This window comes from Schistocerca gregaria, chromosome 2 (genome assembly GCF_023897955.1).
Source record: "Schistocerca gregaria isolate iqSchGreg1 chromosome 2, iqSchGreg1.2, whole genome shotgun sequence".
Taxonomy (NCBI): Eukaryota; Metazoa; Arthropoda; class Insecta; order Orthoptera; family Acrididae; genus Schistocerca; species Schistocerca gregaria.
The window spans coordinates 177,496,588-177,524,526 of NC_064921.1; the positions used below are offsets into that span (position 1 = coordinate 177,496,588).

General features: G+C 41.7%; 1 protein-coding gene across 1 annotated transcript; it reads right to left on the minus strand.

Annotated features, from left to right (window-relative positions):
• Positions 1-129: 129 nt before the first annotated feature.
• Positions 130-27,633, minus strand: LOC126336341 (uncharacterized). The gene is made up of 2 exons (XM_049999904.1): positions 27,452-27,633; positions 130-438 (listed from the first exon to the last, which is right to left on the minus strand). Exons 1-2 carry the CDS (start codon positions 27,598-27,600, stop codon positions 198-200), a joined length of 390 nt encoding a protein of 129 aa, XP_049855861.1. The 5' UTR covers positions 27,601-27,633; the 3' UTR covers positions 130-197.
• Between the last annotated feature and the right edge of the window lie 306 nt (positions 27,634-27,939).

Genomic DNA, 27,939 nt, shown 5'->3' on the forward strand with positions numbered 1-27,939 from the left:
ACTGTCCTAGACAAAAATGTGTTGCATTACTTATTGAACGCCTCTCGTAGATGCTGCGGGAAATTGCCATTGCATGAGACTCACTTTTATTATTTGCTTCTGATACTGAGTTTTATTTACTCTAGTGACATTCTCCTTTTATACGTGGATGACAGTTGAGGAATAAAAATTTCGGTGTGGGCCGGAAGCGCGGTTCGCTAGCAGAAGAAGCCCTTGCGCTGCTTCATGATGTCCTCGAGGCGCAGGCGCTCCTTGGAGCTGAGCGGGCTGACCACCTTCTTGGGCTCGGGGTACGAGAAGCAGTTGCAGAAGACCATGTGCAACCGCACGCCGTCCAGCGCCGTCGACTGCAACATCTCCATCCTGCGCACCTCCTTGCAGAACTGCTTTCGGTGCTGCTGCTTCATGAAATGGTAACGCTGCCGGCATACTGCGTCGCTGAAAACAATATCACCAGGTCCAGAATGTCCTCCGTTACACCCGTAAACTGTGGCTTCAGAAAAAAACAGTACACGGTGTAACGCGTCCTCTTATATTATTATGTTTTGCTATTGTTGTTGTTAGAAAAATCTTTATTCAGTCGGTCGTCGAAATTTTGAAATAAAAGTTATTGTGGATGTCGCGTAATAAATATTTCGCGTGCAGCGCTGTTTCGACACAGGCAAAGATCAATTGTGAAAACTAAGCCACTGAATATTACAAATAATGTTATTAAAGAATGTGGCCGACTGACTACATCAAATAAGAGAGCACGTACATGCGCGAATAAGTGGTCAAAAAAAAAAAGCGTTAATCCTATGTAGGAAGTATAGTTACGCTTGTACACACTCAAATTTAAGCGAACATACGAACAGGGTAGAGGCACGTACATATTGAGTGTAGTCATCTCCCCGTAGCCTGGATAACAAGAATTACAGTTAAATGCATTTATTGATCTTAGGACGTAAATGTGTGGACTTCGAAATTAAATGAAAAAAAAAGACTGCAGGTTCTGAATGTCGCGGCAAATATATTGAAATTGAAGGTAGCGGCCACGAAAGGAAAATGATGAGTACATTCACGTACCTCTATTTTTGAGCAGCGTCGCCGTGAAGATCGTCGCCTCCATCTAAATTTTCTGCATAAAATTAAAATAACAGTAATAATTTTCCAGAATTGCAGGAGCTGGGACCCATGCTATCCCAAAAGACGAAATCACTCTACTTCAAAATCACTTTCATTATTTCACCCAATTTTATCAGTAAGAAAAGGCACAACACGTCTTAACACTAGGACAGGATAACAACGAAAGGTAACTTATTCTAAAACTAATGAACGAAGAGCTCAAAAAAATGTTCAAATGTGTGAAATGTTATGGGACTTAACTGCTAAGGTCGCCAGTCCCTAAGCTTACACACTACTTAACCTAAATTATCCTAAGGACAAACACACACATACCCATGCCCGAGGGAAGACTCGAACCTCCGCCGGGCTCAGCCGCTCAGTCCATGACTGCAACGGCTGAGACCGCTCAGCTAATCCCGCGCGGCAAAACGAAGAGCGTAAAGCTTTAAAGCATTAATCTCTGGTAGTTGAACTAGTGTCTATATATTCATAAAGAAAGTTATATAATTTAATATATTTCCTATACAACGGGCCCGCGAATCCATTAACACTTATTGATATGTTGATTGTTGCTGACTATAAGGAAGCCGCAATAACATTCAACATTACTACAATCGTAGCCATGGAGGGAGGCGAGCTACTTCCGGAGGGAAGTTGCAAGCCAAACTGTCCACAGACGAAAGCCATTAGCGAGATAGTGATAGTCCAAATACACTGTAATACAAAAAAACCACGCACCACGCAGGAATTTTTTGAATAGGACGGATATCGTAGGTGTGACGTACACGTTCTGATGTTTTTTTTAATATTTAAATTTTGATTAAATTATTATTCTCTTGTGATACAAAAATCTGTTGTGAGTTTTGCACCACTCCTTGGCGGGAAGAGCAAAGACTTTTAAAAAACTTATGTACTGTATGTGATAGTTTATATGTCACCAGAAATCGTTTGCAGAAGGCGTTGCGTTCTCAAGAGTAAGAACAGAGTTTACATTGTCACTTAATTTATTTGTGTCGTGATCATGTTCGATCACGACTGGATATGAGACATAGCAACTACGAACAGAGAAACGTAAGGGACCAGACAGAGCAGGAAATTTTCTTTGCTATACTACACCGCACGTTAAAAGAAATAGGATTTAAATTACAAACAAGGTAAATGGCAATGCGGCTTCTGCCTTAAAAACGACGTTTGCCGACCATGCAGTCGGTCCCTGGTAGCTGTATGAAAATTATAAAAACACCGTTATTTCTGTTGCCATTAATAGGAGATGCATAGCACAGAAATACTTTAAGTAATAAGCAGGCACTACAGCATCTGAAAGCACAATAACCAATTTAATTACCACAGTCAGTATTGCTAACAATAGGCTCCGTACATTTCAATTTTATATCTTGCTGGCTGTTTCTTTAAATAAAGTCCTTTAGCATTTTCGACATTTCATCTTAGCTGCACACATAAATTCTTACATAGCATTGCACAATAGTAATATTTTATAACAACTAATTACTGACTGCAGACCATGCCATATACGGGTCCACCGTCTTTAAAAAATTTATCAGGACTGTGGTAACAGAAAAGAATTACAATTCTTCAGCTGTCAAAAAACAAGAAACACAAAATATCTCAATCCATACAATTTATGAACAATTCGTATTCTGCGCCGAGGCGCGTGTGTAATATATTCTTTGAAATATCAGGTGGTCGCTGCTCAGCGACGCTCTAACTAATTTTTACACAAATTGAATGGCTTTTATGAGTCTGTATGGTTAGATTATCGAATGTAAGTTTATTTAAGCTAACGAAACAGATACTAATATTACGCTAGACAGCGATAGTCTAAATACACTGTAATACAAAAAACCTATGCACCACGAAGGAATTTTCTGAATGGGACGGATATCGCAGATGTGGCGTACACGTACAGGCAAACAAATGACTTCAGTTTCACAAAAAATGGCTGAGTTATTCAAGAGAAAGCGCTTCGCAAACTGTTCAAGTCAGTAACGCGTTGGTTCCCTTCTGGATCTTCTGCAAGCAGTTCTTCTTCTTGGCATTTACTGACAGATGCTTGATGTTTTCCCGAGGCACATCATGCCAGATTCTGTCCAATTGTCGTGTTAGATAGTCGAAATCCAGAGCTGGTTGGAGAGCCGTGCCCATAATGCTTCGAACGTTCTCGATTGAGGAGAGATCGGTGACCTCGCTGGGCAGAGATAGCGTTTGGAAAACACGAAGCCATGCAGTAGAAACTCTACCCTTGTGCGACCTGGCATTACCTTCCTGAAATGTAAGCCGAGTATGGCTTGTAATGAATGGCAACAAAAGGAAGCGTAGCATATCGTCGAACTAACGCTGCGCTGTAAGGGTGCCGTGGACGACAGGCAAAACGGTCTTGCTACGAAATAAAATAGCAGCCGAGACCATCAGATACTGGTCGTGGGACAGTACGGCAGGCGATAGTCGGGGCGGTATCCCACTACTGTCCAGGGCATCTCCTCATTCTCTTCGGCCTGGAATCTTGACTGAAGTTAAATTGTCTTCAGTGATGAGTGCCGCTTTGAACTAAGCCCCAGTCACCAGCGAAGACGTGTCTGGAAATATCCTGGACAGCAGTGAGATATCAACCTGTCATCTGCCATACGGCCCGGTAACCAGGGGTGATGATCTGGGGAGACACTTCTTTTCATACCACGAGCATTATGGGCACCTCCCTCCAACCAGCTCGGGATTTTGACTATCTAACGCGGCAATTGGACAGAATTTGACACCTTATCTCTAAGGATGACATCAAGGTTCTCTGTGAGTCAATGTCGAGACGAATAACTGCTTGCATAACGCATTGTTGACTTGCTCATTTTCCGAAGCTCTCTCTCTCTCTTGAATAAGTAACCAATTTTTGTGAAATTGTAATCATTTGTTTGTCTGTGCATTTGCATCACGTCTACCCATTTCCGTCCCATTCAGATAATATCTTCGTGGTGCGTCTTCTTGTTTTCTCTCACTCTCTCTCTCTCTCTCTCTCTCTCTCTCTCGCTCGCGCGCGGGTTTTTGCGAGGTGCGACAACAAAGTAATGAGACTGATATTCTTTGCAAGATGTGGCAACACTGCAGGCTTGTGTAGGCACAATATCTTTGACCTTGGTCTATAAGCTGCTTCTAGTCCAAGTGGCACTACGATGTAACTGCTCAGTCGTGAGTTGTGCAGTAATAAGTTAACACGTGTTTGTGTCTGTCGTCACGCAAATGGAACCGCATAATATTGCGCAATGGTATGCCATTTCTTTTTGCGTTAAATTGGGTTGAAAACGCGTCGACAACTTACGGTAAGCTTCAGAAGGGTTTTGGAGAGGAGGTTGTGTCAAGAGATTTTTCGTTGGTATAAAATGTTTAATGAAGCCAGAACGAATGTTGAAGATGAAGAAAGATGAAGACCTCAGTGGACGACCATTAACCTCATGGATGGATGTCAACTTGGCCAGGGTGCGTGAACTCGTACGACCTGATCGAAGATTATCCGTGAAAATAATTGCAGAAGAACCGAACTTCAATCGACAAACGTTTCATCTAATAATAACTGAAGATCTTGGTATGAGAAAGATTTGTGCAAAAATGGTCCCCAAAAATCTCATGGCACAACAGCGAGAAACACGGAAAAATGTGGCAGCCGATCTGTTAGAGCAAACAGAAATCAATCCAGAATTGTTGAGACGTGTTATCACTGGTGATGAAAGTTGGTTTTTTCAGTGCGATCCAGAGACAAAACGCCAGAGTTCGCAATGGTGCTCAAAGGGATCACCCAGACCAAAAAGAGCTCGTATGTCAAAGTCAAAAATCAAATGTATGCTTGTGTGCTTCTTTGATCCCAAGGGAACTGTTCATAAAGAGTGTGTGCCTCGTGGACAAAAAGTTAACCAATATTACTACAAATAAATTTTAGAGAAACTTCGTAAAAGAGTTCTTCGTGTCCGTGCCAACATTGCTGATAATTGGATCCTGCATCACGATAATGCACCATCCCATACTGCTCTGTCAGCACAGCAGTTTTTAACCTCAAAACAAATTTCAGTATTACCACAGCCACCTTATTCACCAGATATCGCTCCGTGCCCGTGCGCCTTTTCCTGTTTCCAACAGTGAAAACGGCGGTCGAGGGACACCATTTTCAAACAAAAAGCTTTGACGAGGGTCTTGGAGGATATCACAGAAGATGAGTTCCAGAAATGTTACCATCAATGGCAGAAGCGCTGGAAAACGTGTGTGCAATCAGAAGGAAACTACTTTGAAGGAGACGACACTAAACTTGACTAAAACGGTAAGCAACTTTTCTTTACACATCAGTCACATTACTTTATTGTCGCACCTCGTAAGTGTATATTGCTCAATACAATACTACTATTAAAGGATAACTTTTCGAGACGCAGTAATTGTCTTCCATTGCGACGCAGAAGTTCCAGATTTTGTTGAAAGGTGCCTACAATCTTCCCCTGTAGCGGTGCAGAAGTGTGGCGCCCTGCGACGTCACCCTCGGGCTCAGTGACGATTCAGGCAGCATGGTGTCGATATATGTAAAACAAATGCCAGAAGTCAGATATTTGTCTCAGGTGTAAGGTGGGTTAATGATACCACACTGCCTCCAAATTTCACCAAATTTTGGCGCGCGTGATTAGCCGTGCGGTCTAGGACGCTGCAGTCATAGACTGTGCGGCTGGTCCCGGAGGAGGTTCGAGTCCTATCTCGGGCATGGGTGTGTGTGGTTGTCCTTAGGACAATTTAGGTTAAGTAGTGTGTAACCTTAGGGACTGACGACCTTAGCAGTTAAGTCCCATAAGATTTCACACACATTTGAACACGTTTTCACCAAATTTTGACAAGTGCCACCACGGACGTGTCGCACGATAGGAAGGTCATCGCACCCCTTCTTACCCACATTTCACCCCTTCTTTTGACACCTCTGCGATGAATATCAAAACCGCAACGTCCAGCATTTAAATCAGTCGGGTGGCTGAGGCAATCCGATGACAGCCCTCCGAATCCGCAAACGTACTAGCAGGCCCGAGAGCAGCAGTGTAGCCTACCTGCAGGAGCCTGGGGCTCTCGCCACAGGGTCTTTCTCTGCAGATAAATTTTTACAAGTGCTCAACAAAGGTGAGCAGGTGGCAGTGAAAGTGGTGCCGAACTGGTGGGTATTAAGGGAACCCTTTGCCACTTTATTCACGCTTGTGTCGATGTCCCACCCGTCTGTGATCATGCTCGGGAGGGTGTGAAAGAGGATAGCTGAAGAAGTATAAGCTGTTTAGAATCCCATTCACATTTTGTTGAACGGCTTTGATTGATCCCTCGTGGTTCCTCCCTGCACACCAGAGCAAAAAATGTGGTCGCACTGCACTCCAAAGGGGTGCGATCAGGTCAGTAAGGTTGCTGGTTTACAAAGTCCGAGCCAGATGATGACGTCACAGGCTGACATACTTCTGGATCATTACAGAGGAATGTTGTAGGTACTTCGAGCCCAATTTCAGGCTTCTACGTGGCAATGGGAGATAATTACGGAGTTTCGAAAAAGTGTTGCTTTTAATGTGTTGTGCACGGTACTCTTTAGGGGGGGTAGGACGTGAAACGGGCCGACTTGGAGCAGGAAAAGCACCACAGGACATTTTAATTACAAATAAATTTATAAAATATTGTCAGCATGACCAGGAAGGATTCAGGATTCACACTCATAGCACAGGAAGTTCAAAAACATAACAAAACTTTTCACGTGGTATTGGCTGCATTTGTTGCTGTAGGTACACTTTTCTTCATAAATTATAGAGAGTCTTCGATGAATTTTGCACAGCATACAAACCATACTTACACGTGCATGAAACTCTAGAATTTCTCAAATCTGTTAAAACTGTGGTAAAAATGGAGATAATTAACTATAAAATTAAAGTTTTCTCTAAACACGAAGTTTGAATCGTAACAGCCCATTCAGTTTCCATAGATTAGATAAATTCTGGAGTTTCATACACCTGTAAGTATTGTTTGTAAGCTGTGCAAAATTCATCGAAGAATCTCTCTTACTTATGAAGAAAAGTGTACCTATAGGAACAAATGCAGCCAACAGTAAGTGAAAAAAAAATCATGAAATTTCACATTTAAAAAATATTATTTGTTCGTGTTTTTGGTCTTCCACTGCTGTGAGTGTGAATCCTGAATCCTTCCTGGTCATGAAGACAAAGTTTTATGAATTTATTTGTAAAAGCCCGTTTGACGTTCTACCCCCCTTAACATCAAGTTCCACAGCAAGCCAGAGTCCCAACAACGTCTTACCGTAGCATGACCCACGTCAATAGCCGAGGTCACTATCTCACTCCTGCACAGAGGAGTTCGACTCGGGGATAGCGGGCGCTACTCATCGCGGTCGCAGAGGTTTTCACCATAACATCAGGTCGGCGAAGGGAGTAGAGGTAGGTGGATGCTATATCGTTCTTGATCCCCAAACATTTTGGCAAGCTCCTGGATTAAATTGCAAACCCTTCTACAGTGTCTCATTAAGTTAAGGTAAGAGATACTGTTGACGGCGCACCTCTCGTCGGAAAACAACGTTAAACTTAATGGCCTCCTAAGTGCTAGTCTAGAGGAGTTGTTGCCACAAGGTTACTCCTTTGTCTTTCTCTCGTCGTCATATGGCACAAACATGACACCATATTACACACAGAAGACCATTACTGTTACATACACTCATTAGATACATTTAAGATACAATTCTCACACCCCGCAAGAAAAGATGCTATTGAGGAGACAGAAAATATGTTCCGAATACGCTGCTCGGGCTACTCCTCATTGTCTCCCAGCCAACGATTTCACAGCTTCTCTCTTTTTTTTCTTTTTTATGGTGTGTCGCTGTAGTCTTCATAAGCGCACGCTGGTTTTGGTCCACAACATTAGTCGCTTTCTTTATTGGGACCCATCCACCATTGAGTTCGTCAGCATTCTCACTGCCAGCATTAAGTTGGCAATGGCAGCTAAGGCCGTGGTGCAAATTATCTAGACTTCGCGCCGATGTCCAGGATTAAACTTAATATCTCTTCGCAGTGTCTTACAGAATGAGGGCTTGTGGCACTGCTGGTGATCCATTCATTGCAAGGGAACGTTTAGCTCGGCTGGCCCCCCACTGATGTAGTTCAGAACGAATAGGATATATGGCGACATCAGGTTTCATCCGACCTTTCCCTTATCAAGAGACTACACCGTACTATACACATACCCATCACAATTTGTCTTGTTTTGTTTTAGGGCGCAAAAGCAACTAGAGTCATTCGCGCCCATGTCAGAACACGAAGACAAAGAGAGGAGCTAAAGATTACATGAGAATCCCAATGGAGGGAAGAGAAGACAGCTAAAAATACGGGCATCAAGAAAGGTCTATAAAATACGCCTAGAGAAACGGAGGTCCTGAACTAAGGATTAAATGTCCTTCGGCATATCACTGCTATGGACAAAAAGTAAGGCTGGCCGCTGTGGCCGAGCGGTTCTAGTCGCGTCAGTCCGGAACCGTGTTGCTGCTACGGTCGCAGGTTTGAATCCTGTCTCGGGCATGGGTGTGCTTGATGTCCTTAGGTTAGTTAGGTTTAAGTAGTTCTAAGTCTAGGGGACTGATGACCACAGATGTTAAGTCCCATGGTGCTTAGAGACATTTGATAAAAAGTAAAACGCGGTCGACAGCCCGCGCGCCGTTTGCTAAAATGGATCACCTACCATCAATAGATACACTTAAGACAAATTTCTCATACACTACAAGGATAGGGATCATTGTGTGATGAAACCAAAAACCTTTTCCGAATAGGCAGCTGAAGCCAACACTCAGCGTCGTCCAGCCAACAATGTCATATGCCTCTTCCTCTGCTTTGTTTTATACTACGACGTGTCACTGTAGGCTCCGTAACCATGTGCCAACTGCTGGTGGTCCACTACACTGAACTACACTACTGGCCATTAAAATTGCTACACCACGAACATGACGTGCTACAGACGCGAAATTTAACCGGCAGGAAGGAGATGCTGTGATATGCAAATGATCAGCTTTACAGAGCATTCACACAAGGTTGGCGCCGATGGCGACACCTACAACGTGCTGGCATGAGGAAAGTTTCCAACCGATTCCTCTTGTACAAACAGCAGTTGACCGGCGTTCCTTGGTTAAATGTTGTTGTGATGCCTCGTGTAAGGAGGAGAAATGCGTACCATCACGTTTCCGACGTTGATAAAGGTCGGATTGTAGCCAACCGCGATTGCGGTTTATCGTACCGCGACACTGCTGCTCGCGTTGGTCGAGATCCAATGACTGTTAGCAGAATATGGAATCGGTGAGTTCACGAGGGTAACACGGAACGTCGTGCTGGATCTCAACGGCCTCGTATCACTAGCAGTTGAGATGACAGGCATCTTATCCGCGTTGCTGTAACAGATCGTGCAGCCACGTCTCAATCCCTGAGTCAACATATGGGGACGTATACAAGACAACAACCATCTGCACGAACAGTTCGACGACGTTTGCAGCAGCATGGACTATCAGCTCGGAGACCATGGCTACGGTTACCCTTGTCGCTGCATCACAGACAGGAGTGACTGCGGTGGTGTACTCAACGACGAACCTGGGTGCACGAATGGCAAAACGTCATTTTTTCGGATGAATCCAGGTTCTGTTTACAGCATCATGATGGTCGCATCCGTGTTTGGCGACATCGTGGTGAACGCACATTGGAAGCGTGTATTCGTCATCGCCATACTGGCGTTATCACCCGGCGTAATGGTATGGGGTGCCATAGGTTACACGTCTCGGTCACCTCTTGCTCGCATTCACTGCACTTAGAATAGGGAACGTTACATTTGAGATGTGTTACGACCCGTGGCTCTACCCTTCATTCGATCCCTGCGAAACCCTACATTTCAGCGGGATAATGCACGACCGCATGTTGCAGGTCCTGTACGGGCCTTTCTGGATACAGAAAATGTTCGACTGCTGTCCTGGTCAGCACATTCTCCAGCTCTCACCCACTGAAAACGTCTGGTCAATGGTGGCTGAGCAACTGGCTCGTCACAATACGCCAGTCACTACCCTTGATGAACTGTGGTATCGTGTTGAAGCTGCATGAGCAGCTGTACCTGTACACGCCATCCAAGCTCTGTTTGACTCAATGCCCAGGCGTATCAAGGCCTTTATTAAGGTCAGATGTGGATGTTCTGGGTACTGTTTTCTCAGGATCTATGCACACAAATTGCGTGAAAATGTAATCACATGTCAGTTCTAGTATAATATATTTGTCCAATGACTACTCGTTTATCACCTGCATTTCTTCTTGGTGTAGCAATTTCAATGGCCAGTAGTGTATGACACATAAAATACCCAGCTCATTTTTCCACGGTGGTTGGCACATAAGCACATTCGTAGTAGAAGAAAACTCTAATGGTCCTGACTTTAGATGTAACTTCACGAAACGAGGATCAACTGAATAAAAAATCTAAAAAATTGACATTATATGTGAATGGCTGGCCACTTAATAAAAAGCAAAGGCCGAGCCAGCCACTTAAGGTATCATTTCTGTCCTCTCCCCAACATTTTAGGTAGGAGGTCCGACACGTGAAAAAATTAAAAAATGCGTGTTACACTCTAGCTATTGCGGACTGGGATGGTGGAGAGGTGTCCAGTCAAGCTGAGTCTTGCCCTAATGTCAGCATATGAAACATTTGCGAATAGTGAACCAATACTTAGGTGTGAAACATAGTGACCATCAACTACTTTGAAAGCCTGTAGCAAATGTGAAAAAATCGCCTATATTCTCGATGTTTTATATTGTAACACCACCGGCTTTGACAGGACAATCAAAACCTTTATGCGTTATTATATTTGTACTATATTCCAGTCGGGAAGACAAAACCTCTATTTATTGTATACGTGTGGCGCCTGTTTTGTCGGACGCATCCGACAGAAAATATACCGCTATTTATTGCTACAGCGGCCATAAATATCAATATTTCGAGAAGGTACTGACTTCAGCTGGAGTTGTGAATTGAAATAATTCAGTCGCGCAAGTTGAAAATTTGTGCCAGACTGGGATTTGACCCCCAGATTTCCCACTTCATGTGAGTGGTCACCTTAACTGTTCAGCTATCCAAGCACGTTCCTCGTTGTACCCAAATTCTCAACTTATTGCACATTACTAACAAGGGAATAGCCCAATTAGATATATTTTTTATACAGGAAGAATACACCGAAAGAAACACTGTCAGAATTTCAGCTGTCAAAATGCACTGCAAGAATTTTTTTAAATGTTGAAAACTGCCAAAATCGTAGCTCCATGGGCGGCTGGAGGAATGTATACGCCTACTCTAGCTGTAGCAAATAGCGCACGTGCAACATGGCAGGTGTATCGTCTTGGTTGACAGCCATTGGTAAACAGATAACACGTCAGAACAGGATCGTAATTTGTAAAGTGAATTTTAGTTTCCTTCAATAGGCTTCTTCGACCAAGTTAAAAAGATTCAGGAAATTATACGGAAAAAGAAAGACACAAAATTACGAAGTTTATGTTAAAGAAAAGTGTAGAGGAGATGTCATAAATATGTAATACTATTGCTAAACTCGTAGCTGACGTCAAAACGAACCTTCTTGTTATCTCCTAAAATGGTGTGTATAAAGATAGTCAGGTTTCATGCAAGAACTGCGTGCAAACTGCACTTCATCATTTCAAGCGAAAAAACACGGAGTCGCTTTGTAATCGATATGTTATGACACATTCGTATAAAACCATATCACTGGATTACGTATTACCGGATTACTGTTTCCACAGTTTATGTTTCTCTTCAGGAACCCAAAAACAAATTACGGCCAAATAGTAAAAAATATTATTGTCTAGTTGCAAAAACCTTGTAATTGATACAGAAAAATATGGAAAAATGGGAGGCAATAAGTTTCAATACAGCATATGTAACGTTTACTTACCAGTTGCAGAAAAAAATTCTTTGCAATCTTGGCCTGGACATAACAACACCTCTCTGTCTTTAGAAGGACGACGAAAAGACTGTTAATATGTTAATATAATTTGGATTCCACCCAGAAACAATAGTATGATTCAGCGTCTCGCAAATAAATTTTTCGGCAATGTAAAGCATTTTTCAGTAAATAGTCAGACAATATAATTTCCGACAGCTCTTTGTCATTTCAGGTTTATCAGCGGAACAGATTTGTTAAACTTCAGCCATTTGTTCATTGATAGTTTGCATCATCATATTTTACGAACTTGATCAAGTATGCCTGATATGCAGGAGAATATGCAGAACAACGGGCGCGACCATTTCTTACTCCATCTCAGTTTTGTCTGAATAAAAGCAGTAATTAATATGAAATGCCTGGATGCATTAATTGTTATCTCAACAGGTGTGCCTAGTAGAAGGAAAAAGTTTGTTTTCATCATCCTATAGACATGCTGCATTTTTGTGATGAGTACAGGGAATAAATTAGGAACTGTTTCATTGTTAGTAAATTGTACCTTATTGAAAAATTATCATAAGAAGTGGCTTACAGTAACAGTTACAAAATATTTCATCTCAACAAATTAATATCCCGATTGATGGAAGTTGTCCGTAATGTAACTTCATACACTGCCTCAATTTTCTTTCCTCTTCCACTCATTTGTGCAACAACTATCTGTATAATAGTTTAGCTATTGATATGAACTACAATACAAGTTTCTTGCCTATATAACAATTTAGGAGACAATCTTAGCAGCCGTCTTAGGTTGTTTACAGATGATGCTGTCGTTTATCGGCTAGTAAAGTCATTAGAAGGTCAAAACCAATTGCAAAACGATTTAGATAAGGTGTCTATATAGTGCTGAAATTGGCAGTTGACCCTAAATAATAAAAAGTGTGAGGTCATCCACATGAATTGTAAAAGGAATCCGTTGAACTTCGGCTACACGATAAACCAATCAAATCTAAGAGCTGTAAATTCAACTGAACATCTAGGAATTCAATTACCAACAACTTAAATTGGAAAGAACACAAAGAAAATGACAGGAAGGTAAACCAAAGACTGCGTTTTATTGGCAGAACACTAAGAAGATGCAACAGATGTACTAAAGAGACTGCCTACACTACGCTTGTGCAGTGTGAGATCCTTACCACATAGGATTAACGACGTACATCGAGAAAGTTCAAAGAGGTCTGCACGCTTCGTATTATCGAGGAATAGGGGAGAGAGTGTCACGAACATCATTAAAACAAAGGCGTTTCTCGTTGCGGTGGTATCTTCTCGTGAAGTTTCAATCACAAACTTTCTTCTCGGAATGCGAAACTACTTTTTGACGCCGACCTTTTTAGAGAAATCAGAGCTCGCACGGAAACATATAGGTATTCGTCTGTTTTGCGTGCTGTTAGAGCGTGGAATGATAGAGAATTATTGTAAAGGTGACTCAATGAACCCTTTGCCAGGCACTTGAGAGTGATTTGCAGATTGGCCATGTAGATGTAGATTTAAATGTATAATTTAATAAATTAATTAATGATATGAGGCATATTTGGTGTGGTTTAAATGCTTAGTATTCGCTTGTACGTACTTCGAACTGCGCGTTACACGGCGCTCATTCTCTTGTCACGGTTGTGTCAGATTGTTCGCCTATTAGCGCGCTAGGCAGAAAGAGCTGTACAAACCGCTGTTATAAGCGGTTCTATGCGCGGAAAAAATAAGTAATTTTAACATTTAAAACATGCTTGCAGTGCACCTTAGCAGCTAAAATTTTGACAGTACAGTTGTTTCGCAGTATTTTTCGCGTGTGAAAACTTTCAGGGTAAGATAATAAAGGTGATTGGCACTTCGAATATAGCCACTGACCATAAATAGTACCTGAGAAACACCACAAAGCCTGAAAGTACATATAGCTTTAAACTGGTCAAGGTACAGGATGTTACTAATATACTGAGGAAATTGAAGAACAGTTTTAGTAATGACGTTTATGGTTTAAGTTCAGCCATGTTAAAGTGTGATTCAGTTCAACTGCCAGAATTTATAACACATGTAGTAAATACATGTATTTTGGAGGCTCAATTCCCAAAGGCACTAAAGTTTGTTAAAGTCACTCCAATACACAAAAAAGGCAGCCTCTCAAGTTGTGATAATTTTAGGCCTGTTTCAATTCTGCAAATCTTGTCTAAAGTGATAGAAGCTATATTAAATAATCAAATAGTAAAATACTTTGAAGAAAACAAAATCTTCACTGATAGTCAATTTGGCTTCAGATCAGGGTTAGGAACTGTTTAATCTGCCTTATCACTTTGAACACATTGTGTGAAGCAACTAGAAACCAAGCTAGTGGTTCATAATAAACTCTTTGATTTATCAAAAGCTTTTGACACTGTGTCTCATGAAATCTTATTGAACAAACTGCAATTCTATGGCTTTACAGGAAGTGATCTGGAATTGATAAAATCTTATTTAAGTAATAGAGTGCAGAAGGTGGTTTTTAATGGTGCAGAATCAGATTACTTACCTGTGGGCATAGGTGTCCCACAAGGTTCTGTACTTGGCCCAATTATATTTATTATTTATATAAATGACTTACTGTGTAACATAGTTGGGCCGTCAACTAGGACTTGCTTATTTGCAGATGATCTTGCAGTCTGTATAACTGCAGAAACAGCACAGAAGGTGAAATATGAGGCAGACCAGTGATCTGTCAAAGTTGAAAATTTGTGTAAAGCTAATTCCCTTTGTGCCAACCGAAAAAATACAAGACCTGTATGTATCGTGGAATAATAACACTGATCTTGAGCAGTGCTCAAATGCTGTTAATTTCCTTGGAATCTCAATTGATTCAAAATTATCCTGGGGTAGCCATATAGAAAACGTGGGAAGCAGCATTAGCAAAGGAATATTTGCTGTAAGGAAGCTGCGTCTTTGTCTAAACGTTCCAGTACTTAAAGTGGTTTATTTTGCTTTAATACACAGTCACATTTCCTATGGTACAATACTGTGGGGACATCAGAGCAAGGGAGCTAATGTCTTCAAACTACAAAAGAAGACAATAAGACTGATATGTAGCTTGGCACACAGAGCTCGCTGTAGGCCAAGCTTTAAAAAATTACAGTTTATGACCCTGCCGTCAATATTTATACTACAGTGTGTAATGCATATTCAGGAAAACTACCCGAGTTATCAACAGTATGACATGCGACACAATTATAACACAAGAAACAAGCAGGACCTAGTTTCTTTCCGATGTAACTATAAAAAAACACAAAAGTGCTTCTTATACAAGCCCATAAAATTTTTTAATGCCATACCCCAACATATCAGGGATGTTCCAATTCAACAATTCAATAAAAAAAGTAAAAGAATTTCTTCTTGAGCTCAGTATTTATGAAACGGGTGAATTTTTAAGGGAGGCAAAGAATATGGTGTGACTACACTTTGTGGTCAGTTTTTATATGCTTCTATATATGAGTAAGTCTGTAATTGGCTAAATTTACTATGCAATATCAATTTGTACCAGAAGTTTCTCTGTTTTGTTTTTGTGTGAAGGTACCATAATTATTTGTGTAATATTTATATTGTGTAATATTTTTCTTGTTTTTGTAATTATTTGTGTAACATTTATACTATGTAATACTGACTTTTGTAATGCCTCAGATTATCTCTGAGGTCTCTACAACAATAAAAATCAATCAATCAATCCATCATATCGGATTGGACCGTTGCCTTGCAAGTAGCATCCCTGTACATTTACCTTACTTGTTCGCACAGTTTCAAATACTGTCGCATCAAGTTCAGATCCTATTGTGTTTCCGCACTGAGTATATCTCAGTAGTTAAGTTCACAGACACAACTGTTTTCGATACAAACTCCCGTAAATACAAATATTTCGATCGAGGGTGAAATCGACGTCAACCGCAAATGGGCACTAAAATAATTCAGTAGCGAATATCGAAAATTTCTGCCAAACTGGGATCGAAACCGGATTGCCCGCTTTACGTGAAACGTCACCTTAACAGCTATCCGATTATGCTTCCAATCGGACCCAAATTGTCACCTTATAGAAAAACTACGAAGTAAGGTCCCTATCCATTTACCTCTTTTGCTCGCAGCGTATCCTGTATTTCCGCAGGAGATTCGGTCACTACTGTGCATCCTCACTGAGGATGTCATGGCAGTCAAGCTTACACATGTACTATGTACACTCCTGGAATGGAAAAAAGAACACATTGACACCGGTGTGTCAGACCCACCATACTTGCTCCGGACACTGCGAGAGGGCTGTACAAGCAATGATCACACCCACCGCACAGCGGACACACCAGGAACTGCGGTGTTGGCCGTCGAATGGCGCTAGCTGCGCAGCATTTGTGCACCGCCGCCGTCAGTGTCAGCCAGTTTGCCGTGGCATACGGAGCTCCATCGCAGTCTTTAACACTGGTAGCATGCCGCGACAGCGTGGACGTGAACCGTTGTGCAGTTGACGGACTTTGAGCGAGGGCGTATAGTGGGCATGCGGGAGGCCGGGTGGACGTACCGCCGAATTTGCTCAACACGTGGGGCGTGAGGTCTCCACAGTACATCGATGTTGTCGACAGTGGTCGGCGGAAGGTGCACGTGCCCGTCGACCTGGGACCGGACCGCAGCGACGCACGGATGCACGCCAAGACCGTAGGATCCTACGCAGTGCCGTAGGGGACCGCACCGCCACTTCCCAGCAAATTAGGGACACTGTTGCTCCTGGGGTATCGGCGAGGACCATTCGCAACCGTCTCCATGAAGCTGGGCTACGGTCCCGCACACCGTTAGGCCGTCTTCCGCTCACGCCCCAACATCGTGCAGCCCGCCTCCAGTGGTGTCGCGACAGGCGTTAATGGAGGGACGAATGGAGACGCGTCGTCTTCAGCGATGAGAGTCGCTTCTGCCTTGGTGCCAATGATGGTCGTATGCGTGTTTGGCGCCGTGCAGGTGAGCGCCACAATCAGGACTGCATACGACCGAGGCACACAGGGCCAACACCCGGCATCATGGTGTGGGGAGCGATCTCCTACACTGGCCGTACACCTCTGGTGATCGTCGAGGGGACACTGAATAGTGCACGGTACATCGAAACCGTCATCGAACCCATCGTTCTACCATTCCTAGACCGGCAAGGGAACTTGCTGTTGCAACAGGACAATGCACGTCCGCAAGTATCCCGTGCCACCCAACGTGCTCTAGAAGGTGTAAGTCAACTACCCTGGCCAGCAAGATCTCCGGATCTGTCCCCCATTGAGCATGTTTGGGACTGGATGAAGCGTCATCTCATGCGGTCTGCACGTCCAGCACGAACGCTGGTCCAACTGAGGCGCCAGGTGGAAATGGCATGGCAAGCCATTCCACAGGACTACATCCAGCATCTCTACGATCGTCTCCATGGGAGAATAGCAGCCTGCATTGCTGCGAAAGGTGGATATACACTGTAGTAGTGCCGACATTGTGCATCCTCTGTTGCCTGTGTCTATGTGCCTGTGGTTCTGTCAGTGTGATCATGTGATGTATCTGACCCCAGGAATGTGTCAATAAAGTTTCCCCTTCCTGGGACAATGAATTCACGGTGTTCTTATTTCAATTTCCAAGAGGTATGTGTGGTTTACGTCCTGTCGGACACCTTGCTTTGGTACAGCGGTCATAGATATCAGTATTTCGACGGAGATTTCGACGTCAGCCGCAAGTGGGCATTCAAATAATTCAATGGCGACAGTTAAAAATGAATTAGTTCAATCCCCAATTGCGGCTAACGCCGGTATTCCTTCGAAATATTGATATTTGCGGCTGCTGTATAAAAAAACGGAAGTGTTTGCTCTATGTGTTCTATAATGCTGCGAGCAAATGAGGTAAATAGACGGGGACGATGGTCAGTAGTGCGAATTTGGACTGGACGAAGAGCGTGCTCGGTTAGCCAAAGTGGTTAAGGTGATCGCTCACTCAAAGCAAGAAATCCCGGCTCTAGTCCGAGTCCCTCATAAATTTCCTGGTTTACCACTGAATTATTTCAACGCCCAGTTGCAGCTGACACCGGCACCTCCCTCGAAATGAAACCTCGATTCTTAGATTCAAACTAGGAAGACGACTTCCAGGTCGTGAACTGGAGAGACAGAGAACTAGGATCAGAGGAGTCGTTTACTATGGAAGCCTCTACTGGCAGGAACTGCCGCGACATTGAAGACAGTCACCGTCCGGTTGGCCGTGGGCACTTCAACGGCTATGTTTCCAAAAAGCCAATTGGCGGATATGCAAAACCAGGGATCGACATTATCGACAACTTGTGTTCTCCGCCAATAAATGTAGCTCTATACACACTGCAGTTAAATCATCATCTTAATGATTTCAAAGATCCCTTGGAATTGTTATTTATTTGGTGTCATACACCTAGAGGAATTTTAAAAAATAAAACATGATGCATGACCGAACAAAACAGAAGGAATCTTCAAGGGGGTTATATGGTTATGGATCCTGAAACATTGCCGACGGAATCTTACACCGTTCCTTGCATGGAAATTGTTCTTAGAACTTTCAAGTAGATTAAAAATGTGTGCCAGACCGGGACCTTGCACCTGGGAACTTGTGGATTCCATCCGGGGCTGGCGCGCCTCTTCGAAGCCCAGAGAGGTGTGCCTAACACACGTCGTCATCCGTGCGAATGAAGTATGACTCACTGTCGGCGCTCACAAACTGGATTCTGCCGGCAGATCACTCCAACAACTCGCTGTAATTTGCAGGTTCAACAGTTCGGAGACATGTCACGTTTGTTTAAGTATCAACTGAAGCTATTTCTCGAATTTTTAGCACGCCTGTCACTCCAGGTGTTTAAGTTTATTTTTTCCCCTTAAGGGGGAACGCCACTGAACGGGCTGCATTTTTAGCATTATCTTCACCCTCGCAGTGCAACTGACCTATAAATGAGAAATAGCTCAAAATTTTACGCACAGTTAGGGTCATTACTCAAAGCATTTCCCAAAAAATCATTGAGGTATTTATTATATGTTGGTACTGACAACAGTATTTATAACAGTATAAAAAACAGAACACTTTTTTACTGCGGTACCATTTTCTTTGGAACCACTGACTGAGCGGCTTGGAAAAAGAGTCATAGTACAGACAACATTCACATAACTGTTTTATGCCTCCAATTTCCTCGCTTGATGCTGATCTGTGAAAAAGGCAAGTAATTTATTTTTCTACAACAAAAATATTTAAAAATGTAGCTCAAATATCGCAGACATTATCATCATGTTATAAATTTTTCAGGAAATAGTAGGCAAGGCAGGTAGAGTAGGTCATTCTAAATATCTGTACCACCTTTTGTGAGTTATACTTCAGTCATTTAGGAGAAAAGTGTACCTGAATGATGAAAATTCAAGTTTTCAGTAAATCGCAAAAGAGGATTTAAAGATTTATTAACTTACCACTATGCTCGTGTAGAACATTCCAGCTGCGTACTTCGGTTGTTTTCCTGTTTCCTTATCCTCCATACTCTCTTCATTCATTTCTTTACCCTTTGACTCCTTGGTGGCACCTTCTGCCCCTGTCTCTACTTGGGATAACCGCCGCTCATCAATAGCACTTAGAGCTGAAGCCACATTCCTTCCCGTCTGGATGTTCAATTTCTTCATAACATTGATCATTGAAATTGCACCATCACTGAATGTTATTACTGCATCCATTACACCAGTCTTCAGCACTGTCAGCCCAACAGATACAGTTTTGGGTATTTTCTCCCATATACAGCTGTTGATGCTTTCATTTGCATTCTGAGTCAGACCATGCATACATTTCCTACGTAGATTTTTATTTGCCAATCCCTATATATAGGCCTAAATGCCTCGATTAAGGAAAGTGGTAAGAAATGCTTGTGAGTATATTGTATGCCTGTAGCATTGCTCAACCAGTACTTGCATCACGAATCTTCCCTTTTGGACACAAACCATGCTGTGGGTTTCATCTGTTGACACTAAGTGAAATCATGTTGCCCAAACAGCTCGTCTCGTGTTCTCCAAATCTCCTACATTTCTCCTTATCGCTAGTCTGTAATACTGAGTCAAGGAATTAATTTCACTTTTTGTAAGACGACGTGGACCACCTATGTGTTTTCCGTCTGACAGTTTTTCTCCACTGAAGTCTTTACATAATTTTCTCAGCCAAGCTCCCAGTCTTTTTTGTACATGCCCAACACATTCAAGCTTTTCTATCAGTGTGTCCACATATGGTCTATCATTAACAACAGTAGTGTGTCCTTTTCAGTCTCCATCCAAAAGATAACCTACATATATCACACCACAACTGATCTCTGATCTTCTAAAAAATTTTCAAACTCTTTTCGTTCCCATGTTTCCGCTTTGGCCATCAAAGTTTTTTACACAAACATGGGTATCAATAAACTTACTTGAACAACCCTAGTAGTGCTTTGTTAGACATTCATAATCTAGTATCTTACCAGTTCCAATAAATATGGCAGTTACAACCCCATTCAGAGAAGTATGGCCTCTCTTCTGCCAAGATCCATCAAATGCTGCTACAATGTCTGTATTCTCAGACTAGGCTACTGCTTCTTTTGCTACTCTTTTCATTGAATGTTCACTTACACCACATAAAGCATTAGGTATTAATTTATTGTATCTGTCAAAACTCAGTAGAGGTGGAGGCAAATTAATCACTGCACAAAATGTCTGGGCAGCTCTCCTCCCCCTTCCAATACATAGCATTGCATAAGCAAGCTGAGTATTTACACTGTAATGTCGACTATCAGTTAATGGCAATGTCACAGTATCACTGTGCATCTTACACGAGTTACAGGCAATCACTAACCGACTTGAAAACCCCTTCCTTGCTGAAATGTCCTCAGAAATGTCAATACTATCTTCACAATTGTAGTACTCACATTTCACAGCACTCCTCAAAAGTCTTGACAGCATATTTAGTTTCACAGTAACATTTCCGTTGTTATTGCTTCTCACAGTACTACTAGGCTTGTTCTTATTACATTCAGAAGAGCTGCCTGCAGACACAGTTTCCGCAGGCGACTTTTGAAGCAACTGATGTGTATTATTCGGTTGTGTTGCCACACGATCATTTCAAATGGCTCTGAGCACTATGAGACTTAACATCTATGGTCATCAGTCCCCTACTTAAATCTAACTAACCTAAGGACAGGACACAACACCCAGTCATCACGAGGCAGAGAAAATCCCTGACCCCGCCGGGAATCGAACCCGGGCGTGGGAAGCGAGAACGCTACCGCACGACCACGAGTTGCGGACCACGATCATTTCATATGGACACTCGCAGGAAAGAAGGAAAGAAGATTAGTGTTTAACGTCCCGAGGTCATTAGACACGGAACACATGTTCGAATTAGGGAGAAATGGTAAAGGAAACTGCCCATAGTATTTCAAAGGAATTATCCTGGTATTTGCCTTCAGCCATTTAGGGAAATCACAGTAAACTTAAACCTGGATGGCCGCACGGGGATTATAAAGGTCGTCCTCCCGAATGCGAGTTCAGTGTGCTAATTACTGCGCACGTCGCTTGGTATGGACACTCGACGTAATAGTGATCTTGTGACCTTTCCCACAAAATAAACGAAGAAAGAGAAAAACATATTTTTTTTTTTTAATTCCGCGCGCCTTATACATCCGAGTCTCGTATTTTTTATCTTGCTGCTACACATTCCCTGACGCATGTCTGCATTTTAAGCTGTTTTGAATATTTAGTTTATTGTTATACGTGCCTTCGAATGATCGGCGAACTTTCACTTCCGAGAAAGATGGATCAAGAATTTGCGTTAAATTATGCTTCATTAATTGAATGAATTGCACCACCGCATAAGAAATGCTGACTGCGGCTTATAGCGAATCTACTATGAGTAAGACAAGAATTAAGTCTTGTATAAACGTTTCAAAGAGGGTCGAAAAGGCGTTGAAGACGCTCTCCGCTCTTGACGCCCTAGCACATCAATTACTGACAACGTTGTGGAAGAAGTAGAGAAAATAGTTCTGGAAAATCGCCGAATCACCATCAGAGAGATTGCTGATGATGTCGGCATATCTTCTGGCTCAAGCCAAGCAACTTTTTTCTTTTTTAATGTTTTGGGCATGAAACGTGTAGCAGCAGTTTCTTCCGAAATTAGTGTATTGAATTTCGACCAAAAACTACGTCTCGTATACATCGCTTACGAATTGCTGAATGAAGTAGACAACGATCGAGAATTTCTAACGGAGGTTGTAACAGAAGACGAAACATGGGTGTACGGGTACGAAGTCGAAACTATGGCCCAATCATACCAATGGAAACTGCCTGAAAAGCCAAGATCGAAAGGAATTCGACAAGTTCGATCACATTTCTAGCTTCGTCCCCTTCGATTACAACGTGACAATCCACCATGACTTGCTGCCTTACGGTCGTACGGTCAATAAGGACTACTAGCTGAAAGTTATGCGCCGTCTGTGTGAAGCAGTCCGAAAAAAAGAGCAAAGCTGTGGCAAAACCACTCGTGGAAATTACGTCATGATAATGCTTCCGCTCGCACCTAAATGTTTGTTCGTGATTTTCTGGTTAAAAACAAAACCGTTATGTGGCCTCAGCCATCGTATCTGCCGGACATAGCCCACTGCAACTTCTTTCTATTCCGAGGTTGAAGAGAACCATGAAATGATGTCGTTTTGCCATCATTGATGAAATAAAAACAGAATCGCTGAAGGAGCTGAACAATGTGACGAAAATTGAGTTCATAAGAGCTTCCAAGACTGGAAAAAGCGCTGGCACAAGTGCATTGTATTTGAGAAGAACAAAGTAGATTCTGATGAATAAACAAAGGTTCTTTCAGAAAAACAAAGAGTCACACCACGTATTATCTGCAAGCTTAGAAAATACTTTTGGAGCTGTTAACTGGGAAACACTCTCTCAAATTCTGAAATCATCGAGGGCAAAAAGTATAGGAAGATTATCTATAGAAACAAGACTGCAGTTACAGTAGTCAAAACATATGGAAAAGCAGCAGTAGTTGAGAAAGATGTGGCGTAGGGTTGGAGCCTATCCTCCATTTTGTTATGTCGCGATCTAGGACAAGCACCAAAGAAAAAGCAACGACAAAAGCAGAAAAAAAGAAGTACATGGAGAAGAATTTAAACTTCAAGGTTTGCCGATGAGAGACTGAAAGGACAATTTTATGGAAAACGGGTTATAAGATGAGCACCAGTAAAAGTAAAACAAGAGTAATGTAGTGTAGTAGAATTAAGTCAGGTGATGCTGGCGGAATTATAATAGGAAATGCGATACCAAGTTAGCTGACGAGTTTTCCTTGCAGACTGGCAATGACAAGAGAAGCTATCCTGAAAAATGGAAATATGCTAACATCGAACATGTGTTTAAGGGAGTAGTCCTCTTTGAAGATTTCATAAAATCGATTGTTTTTGCTTAAAACGTTCCAGGAATGTCTACTTTATTGTAGTGTTCATCCCAAGTCTGTCAGAACGGTATCGAGTTACAAAACGATTTGTGAAAAACTGTCTCCGAAAACAAATCACAGCGGGGAAAAGAAAGTTGACATTGTGGCCAATGTGGCAGCATGTAATTCTAATAAAGTGCTAACAGGCATTATGAAAATTATGGACGTGCTCGAACATGATATCGGACTGCCCTGTTAAAACTTCTCCACAAAAGCGGACAAAAAGCGTATCGAGCAATCAGAAGAGCGGATGATCGAAGTTGCCAAAGAGGCTCGCAAGACCACCATGGCCACAAAGAAGATGGAGGAAGATGTTCTTATGGATCTGGAACGATTTCTGTATGGTCATGTGATCGCTGACTACAAAAAATGTTAACACAAAATTTTAAACGCATATTTCTCAAAACCGTATTTTTCAGATTGGCAGGAAACATAACTTGAGAAGGGTAAGTATGATTTTGATCGGAATTTGATACCGGAATCCCAATTTGAATTCCCTAACAACATATGTAGCGCTTTTTCATATCTTCAAAATGTCTATTTTCAGTGCGCAAAGAAAATGACATTTATTTCAAAATGTCATCATTTTGCTAAAACTTAAGATTTTTCCAGTAATCCTATATATGCTGATGGAAAAAATATTGAAAACGAATACTACAAAATTATTTTGCTACAAGTCCAGCAGGTGGGCTTCGAGAATTCCCGCCGATAACAAATGTTCCAGCTGCAGGGGGTCCTTCCACCAGGTCGCGGCGTTTACAGGGAGCCTCCGATGTGCACAAAAAACCAAAAGTGTAAGGCAAAAAACCATATCATCACATTAAGCATTACTTTTTATTTTACTCGAAAAAAATCACGAAAATCACTTACTTTTCATGCGTTCAAAAAAGGGCTACCCCTCAAGCTATAGGAAGACTCTTTGGACGTATTTGCCTTGAATGCAGCGTTGTATGGAAGTGATACGTGGACAATAAACAGTACAAGGAAAAAAATAGAAGCTTTGAAATACGGTATTACAGAAAAATGCTGAAGAGTAGAAAGGTATATAGAGTTACTAACGAAGAGGTACTCAATAAAATTGAAAAGAAAAGAGATCTGTGGTACAACTTGACAAAAAAAAGGAATATTTTAATATGATAAAGGATGGGAATAGTGATAGATAAATTTTTAAAAAGAGGGAAGTAAAGATATAGAGGAGATCTAGGTTTGAATACAGCAAACAGATTCAAATAAATTTAAAAAAAGCTATGCAGACATTAATAGTCTTCATACCTGGAGCTACGTTTGTTTTTTGTTTAAGTATCTTTGTTAAATTAATACCTGTTTTCCCATGTCTGCATAACTTGAAGTATATAATTTATCGATTCTTGTTGACTGACGACTATAAAACTTGCAAAATTGGTTTCGAAGACTATTTGTGAAACTGGTTTTAGGCAAACTGTCACTTTTTTTTCTCGAATCATTATCAGAAAATGTACGAATTATGTTACTTGCCACAGGCTTAGTTCAGTCTAGCTGATGCCCAAGGTAATCAGATAGATCTAGCAAGAAGTGATTAACGCTGAAAGATGTACGTAATTTCTTCGCCTATGATGTAAGATGTTGTAACCCTTCTGAATGATAGTCGAGAAGACTTAAATGAACTGTCGAACGGAATTTATAGTATATGTAACATGTAAGACGAATCAAGAGGGCCGGCCGATGTGGCCGTGCGGTTCTAGGCGCTTCGGTCTGGAACCGCGTGAATGCTGCGGTCGCAGGTTCGAATCCTGCCTCGGGCATGGATGTGTGTGATGTCCTTAGGTTAGTTAGGTTTAAGTAGTTCTAAGTTCTAGGGGACTGATGACCTCAGATATTAAGTCCCATAGTGCTCAGAGCCATTTTGAATCAAAAGGAAACCAAACTATTGCCAAAACATCAGAACTGGGAAAACCACAACAGCAAGAGAAAGCAGGATTACATCACATGACATATCAAAAACAAACTGGGGCAGGGGAGTAGAGATTTAACAACTAATGGGCTCTAATAGTAATGAAATAAGAAAAAAGACTCTTGGGCTGTACGTCTGGAGCACAGCAATGTACTGGTCTGAACAGTGAACTGCGAGAAAACTAAAGAAGAACCTAGAAGCATTGCAAAGGCAATACTGCAGAAGGATGCTCAAATTTAAGTAATAATAGTAAATATTAAACACTTCGGCTCCTTCGGCCACCGTCAGGTGAGAGCTTAATCTCGCAATCAAATACTGATTCGTGAACGAATAAATAAAATTTTGTACAACATTAGGATGTGTTTCCTTTTCAATAATGTTATCATTGCCCGCCAAGTACGACGGAAAATTCAGTTACTCTTAAAATTTAGGTGCAAGACGGAGAGGTACGGGGAAAACTAGAGGAGATATATACACGGCAAAATTTGCGACAAGAAGGGCTACGTTAATGCGACACGTACTGAGGCGTAGAAAGATAACAGACTTCACACTGGAATGAGCGGGAAGAGGCGAAAATCTTTTAGCACCAGGTGAAGATGAGAATGTGCAAAACAAACTCTAAACGATGTTAGGCATAATCGATGCCTAGATGTGAAAAATTAGTGGGCCTACACGCTACTTAAATCCAAAGGAAAGCGAATTACGTTTAAAAATATCATTATGATGGGCTTCCAACGCTTTTCCCAGGGATACAAATGCAAAGTATCGCCGAGATCTTGGCGGTATTTTGTTTATTGTACATAAATATCAAAATGTTTGGAAGTTCTGAAAGCGGTGTTATGAACACTGATGAAATGGTTCCATACACTTAGGCTAAAGATCAAAGCTGCGTTGTTAAATATTTCTTAAGAAGGACTTTTTGTTCCTAGCTGCCAAACACAACATGAATGGAATCTTGACAAAATGACCATTGTATCAATTAAAAAACATGGCACAGTGTGATACAAATAATGAAACTGAATGTATCTTTTAGTACTATTATCTTGAGGTAGGAAAAAAGAACTGTCGTACATCAACAGTTGCCATAAGAGGAAATCGAATATTGCCATATTCAGACATTCGCCTCTTTTAAATTTAAAACTATTTCATTTTCTGCGACCTTTGTAAAATGTACCTGTTTCATTATAACAAGATATATTCCTGGAGTTTAAAAGTAAATTGCCTTAGTGTAGGACCAATGCGGAGATGTTGCGTAAATTACATTTTTTAAAGTAAAAACTAATTACAATTTTAATATGGTATTAACTTTCTTCCAAAATTTTTATCTATGTAGACTGATGCGTGCTGCATACAGTTGAATCTCGTATGTAAACTGTTTTCCTCCTACCTGGTAAGTGACGTGTTCAGATTTCTCTTTTTTCGGCAGTCCGTCCTGCTACAGTTTGGCAAGAAACTGCATTTGACAGATACAGACTTTCTAAACCCGTAGAAAATTGCAATTTATTGTCCATCTTTCACCTGTACTACTTCTAGGAACAAGTAAAGTGGACAACGAAAGGCTCTCGAATAGATATTAAATACTTTTATGTTTATCTTATTGCTTCTGCTCTCCTACCGGGAAAAAAGCAACAACTGAAGTTGGTAATTTCAGCTAATATCAAAAGACTTTAATCTTACTTATAATAGTGCCCTGTGTGTATAGTTCAAAGTCTTATTTTCGCGTTAAGTACTACAGTGCATCCGCACTAAATCAGAAACTTCCCCCTTACTGAACTCATTAAGTGCAACTCTTCATCGTCAACTAACATCATTCAGCTGAATCACTACGCTAACAGATATTGCATAGTAGGAACCTTTACCTTAATTAGAGAAATTAACCAACGTGAAGAAGTAAAGCGAAATCCCAAATAAGGTATACTTACTACGGGAGAATAAAGCCAGTGTAGCTGGGGTGTATTGAATCAGTGCTTCTGAATAGCTCGGGGAACTGTACCCTCTCCTTGATGTCCCATACTTTGCGCTTCGGCTGGTAGACGAAGGAAGGTTGCGCTTCTTTTACTTCATCGCCCATCTCGTAGCTGTTTTCTCACCGACTGAACGCGCTCTCACTACAGCGTTTGTTTTGTAACCATAGAAACAGCCGAAAGGCTACTGAGAATCGATTGGCTTCATCAGTAGTACGACCGCGAGAGAACGACTGTGTATTTCGTTAATCTCCTACATTAGCGCTAGAATAGCGCACGTAAACAGTACGGAGCGGGTTACAATTTACAGCACAGATGAGTCAGTCAACCTACCTAAAAGTACATGATTTCCAATGGTGGGATTCTCGCAGCCGTTACGATGAAAACCTTTATTACACTTCCATCCTTCTTTCCAAGCTTCCACAGGAATACTGACACTGCAACAA

Excerpts from the sequence above, each read along its gene's own strand:
- LOC126336341 (XM_049999904.1), bottom strand. The coding sequence starts at position 27,600 with ATGGGCGATGAAGTAAAAGAAGCGCAACCTTCCTTCGTCTACCAGCCG. Across the intron at positions 439-27,451 it reads ACTGGCTTTATTCTCCCGTA|CGACGCAGTATGCCGGCAGC; the intron begins GTAAGTATACCT and ends TATTGTTTTCAG.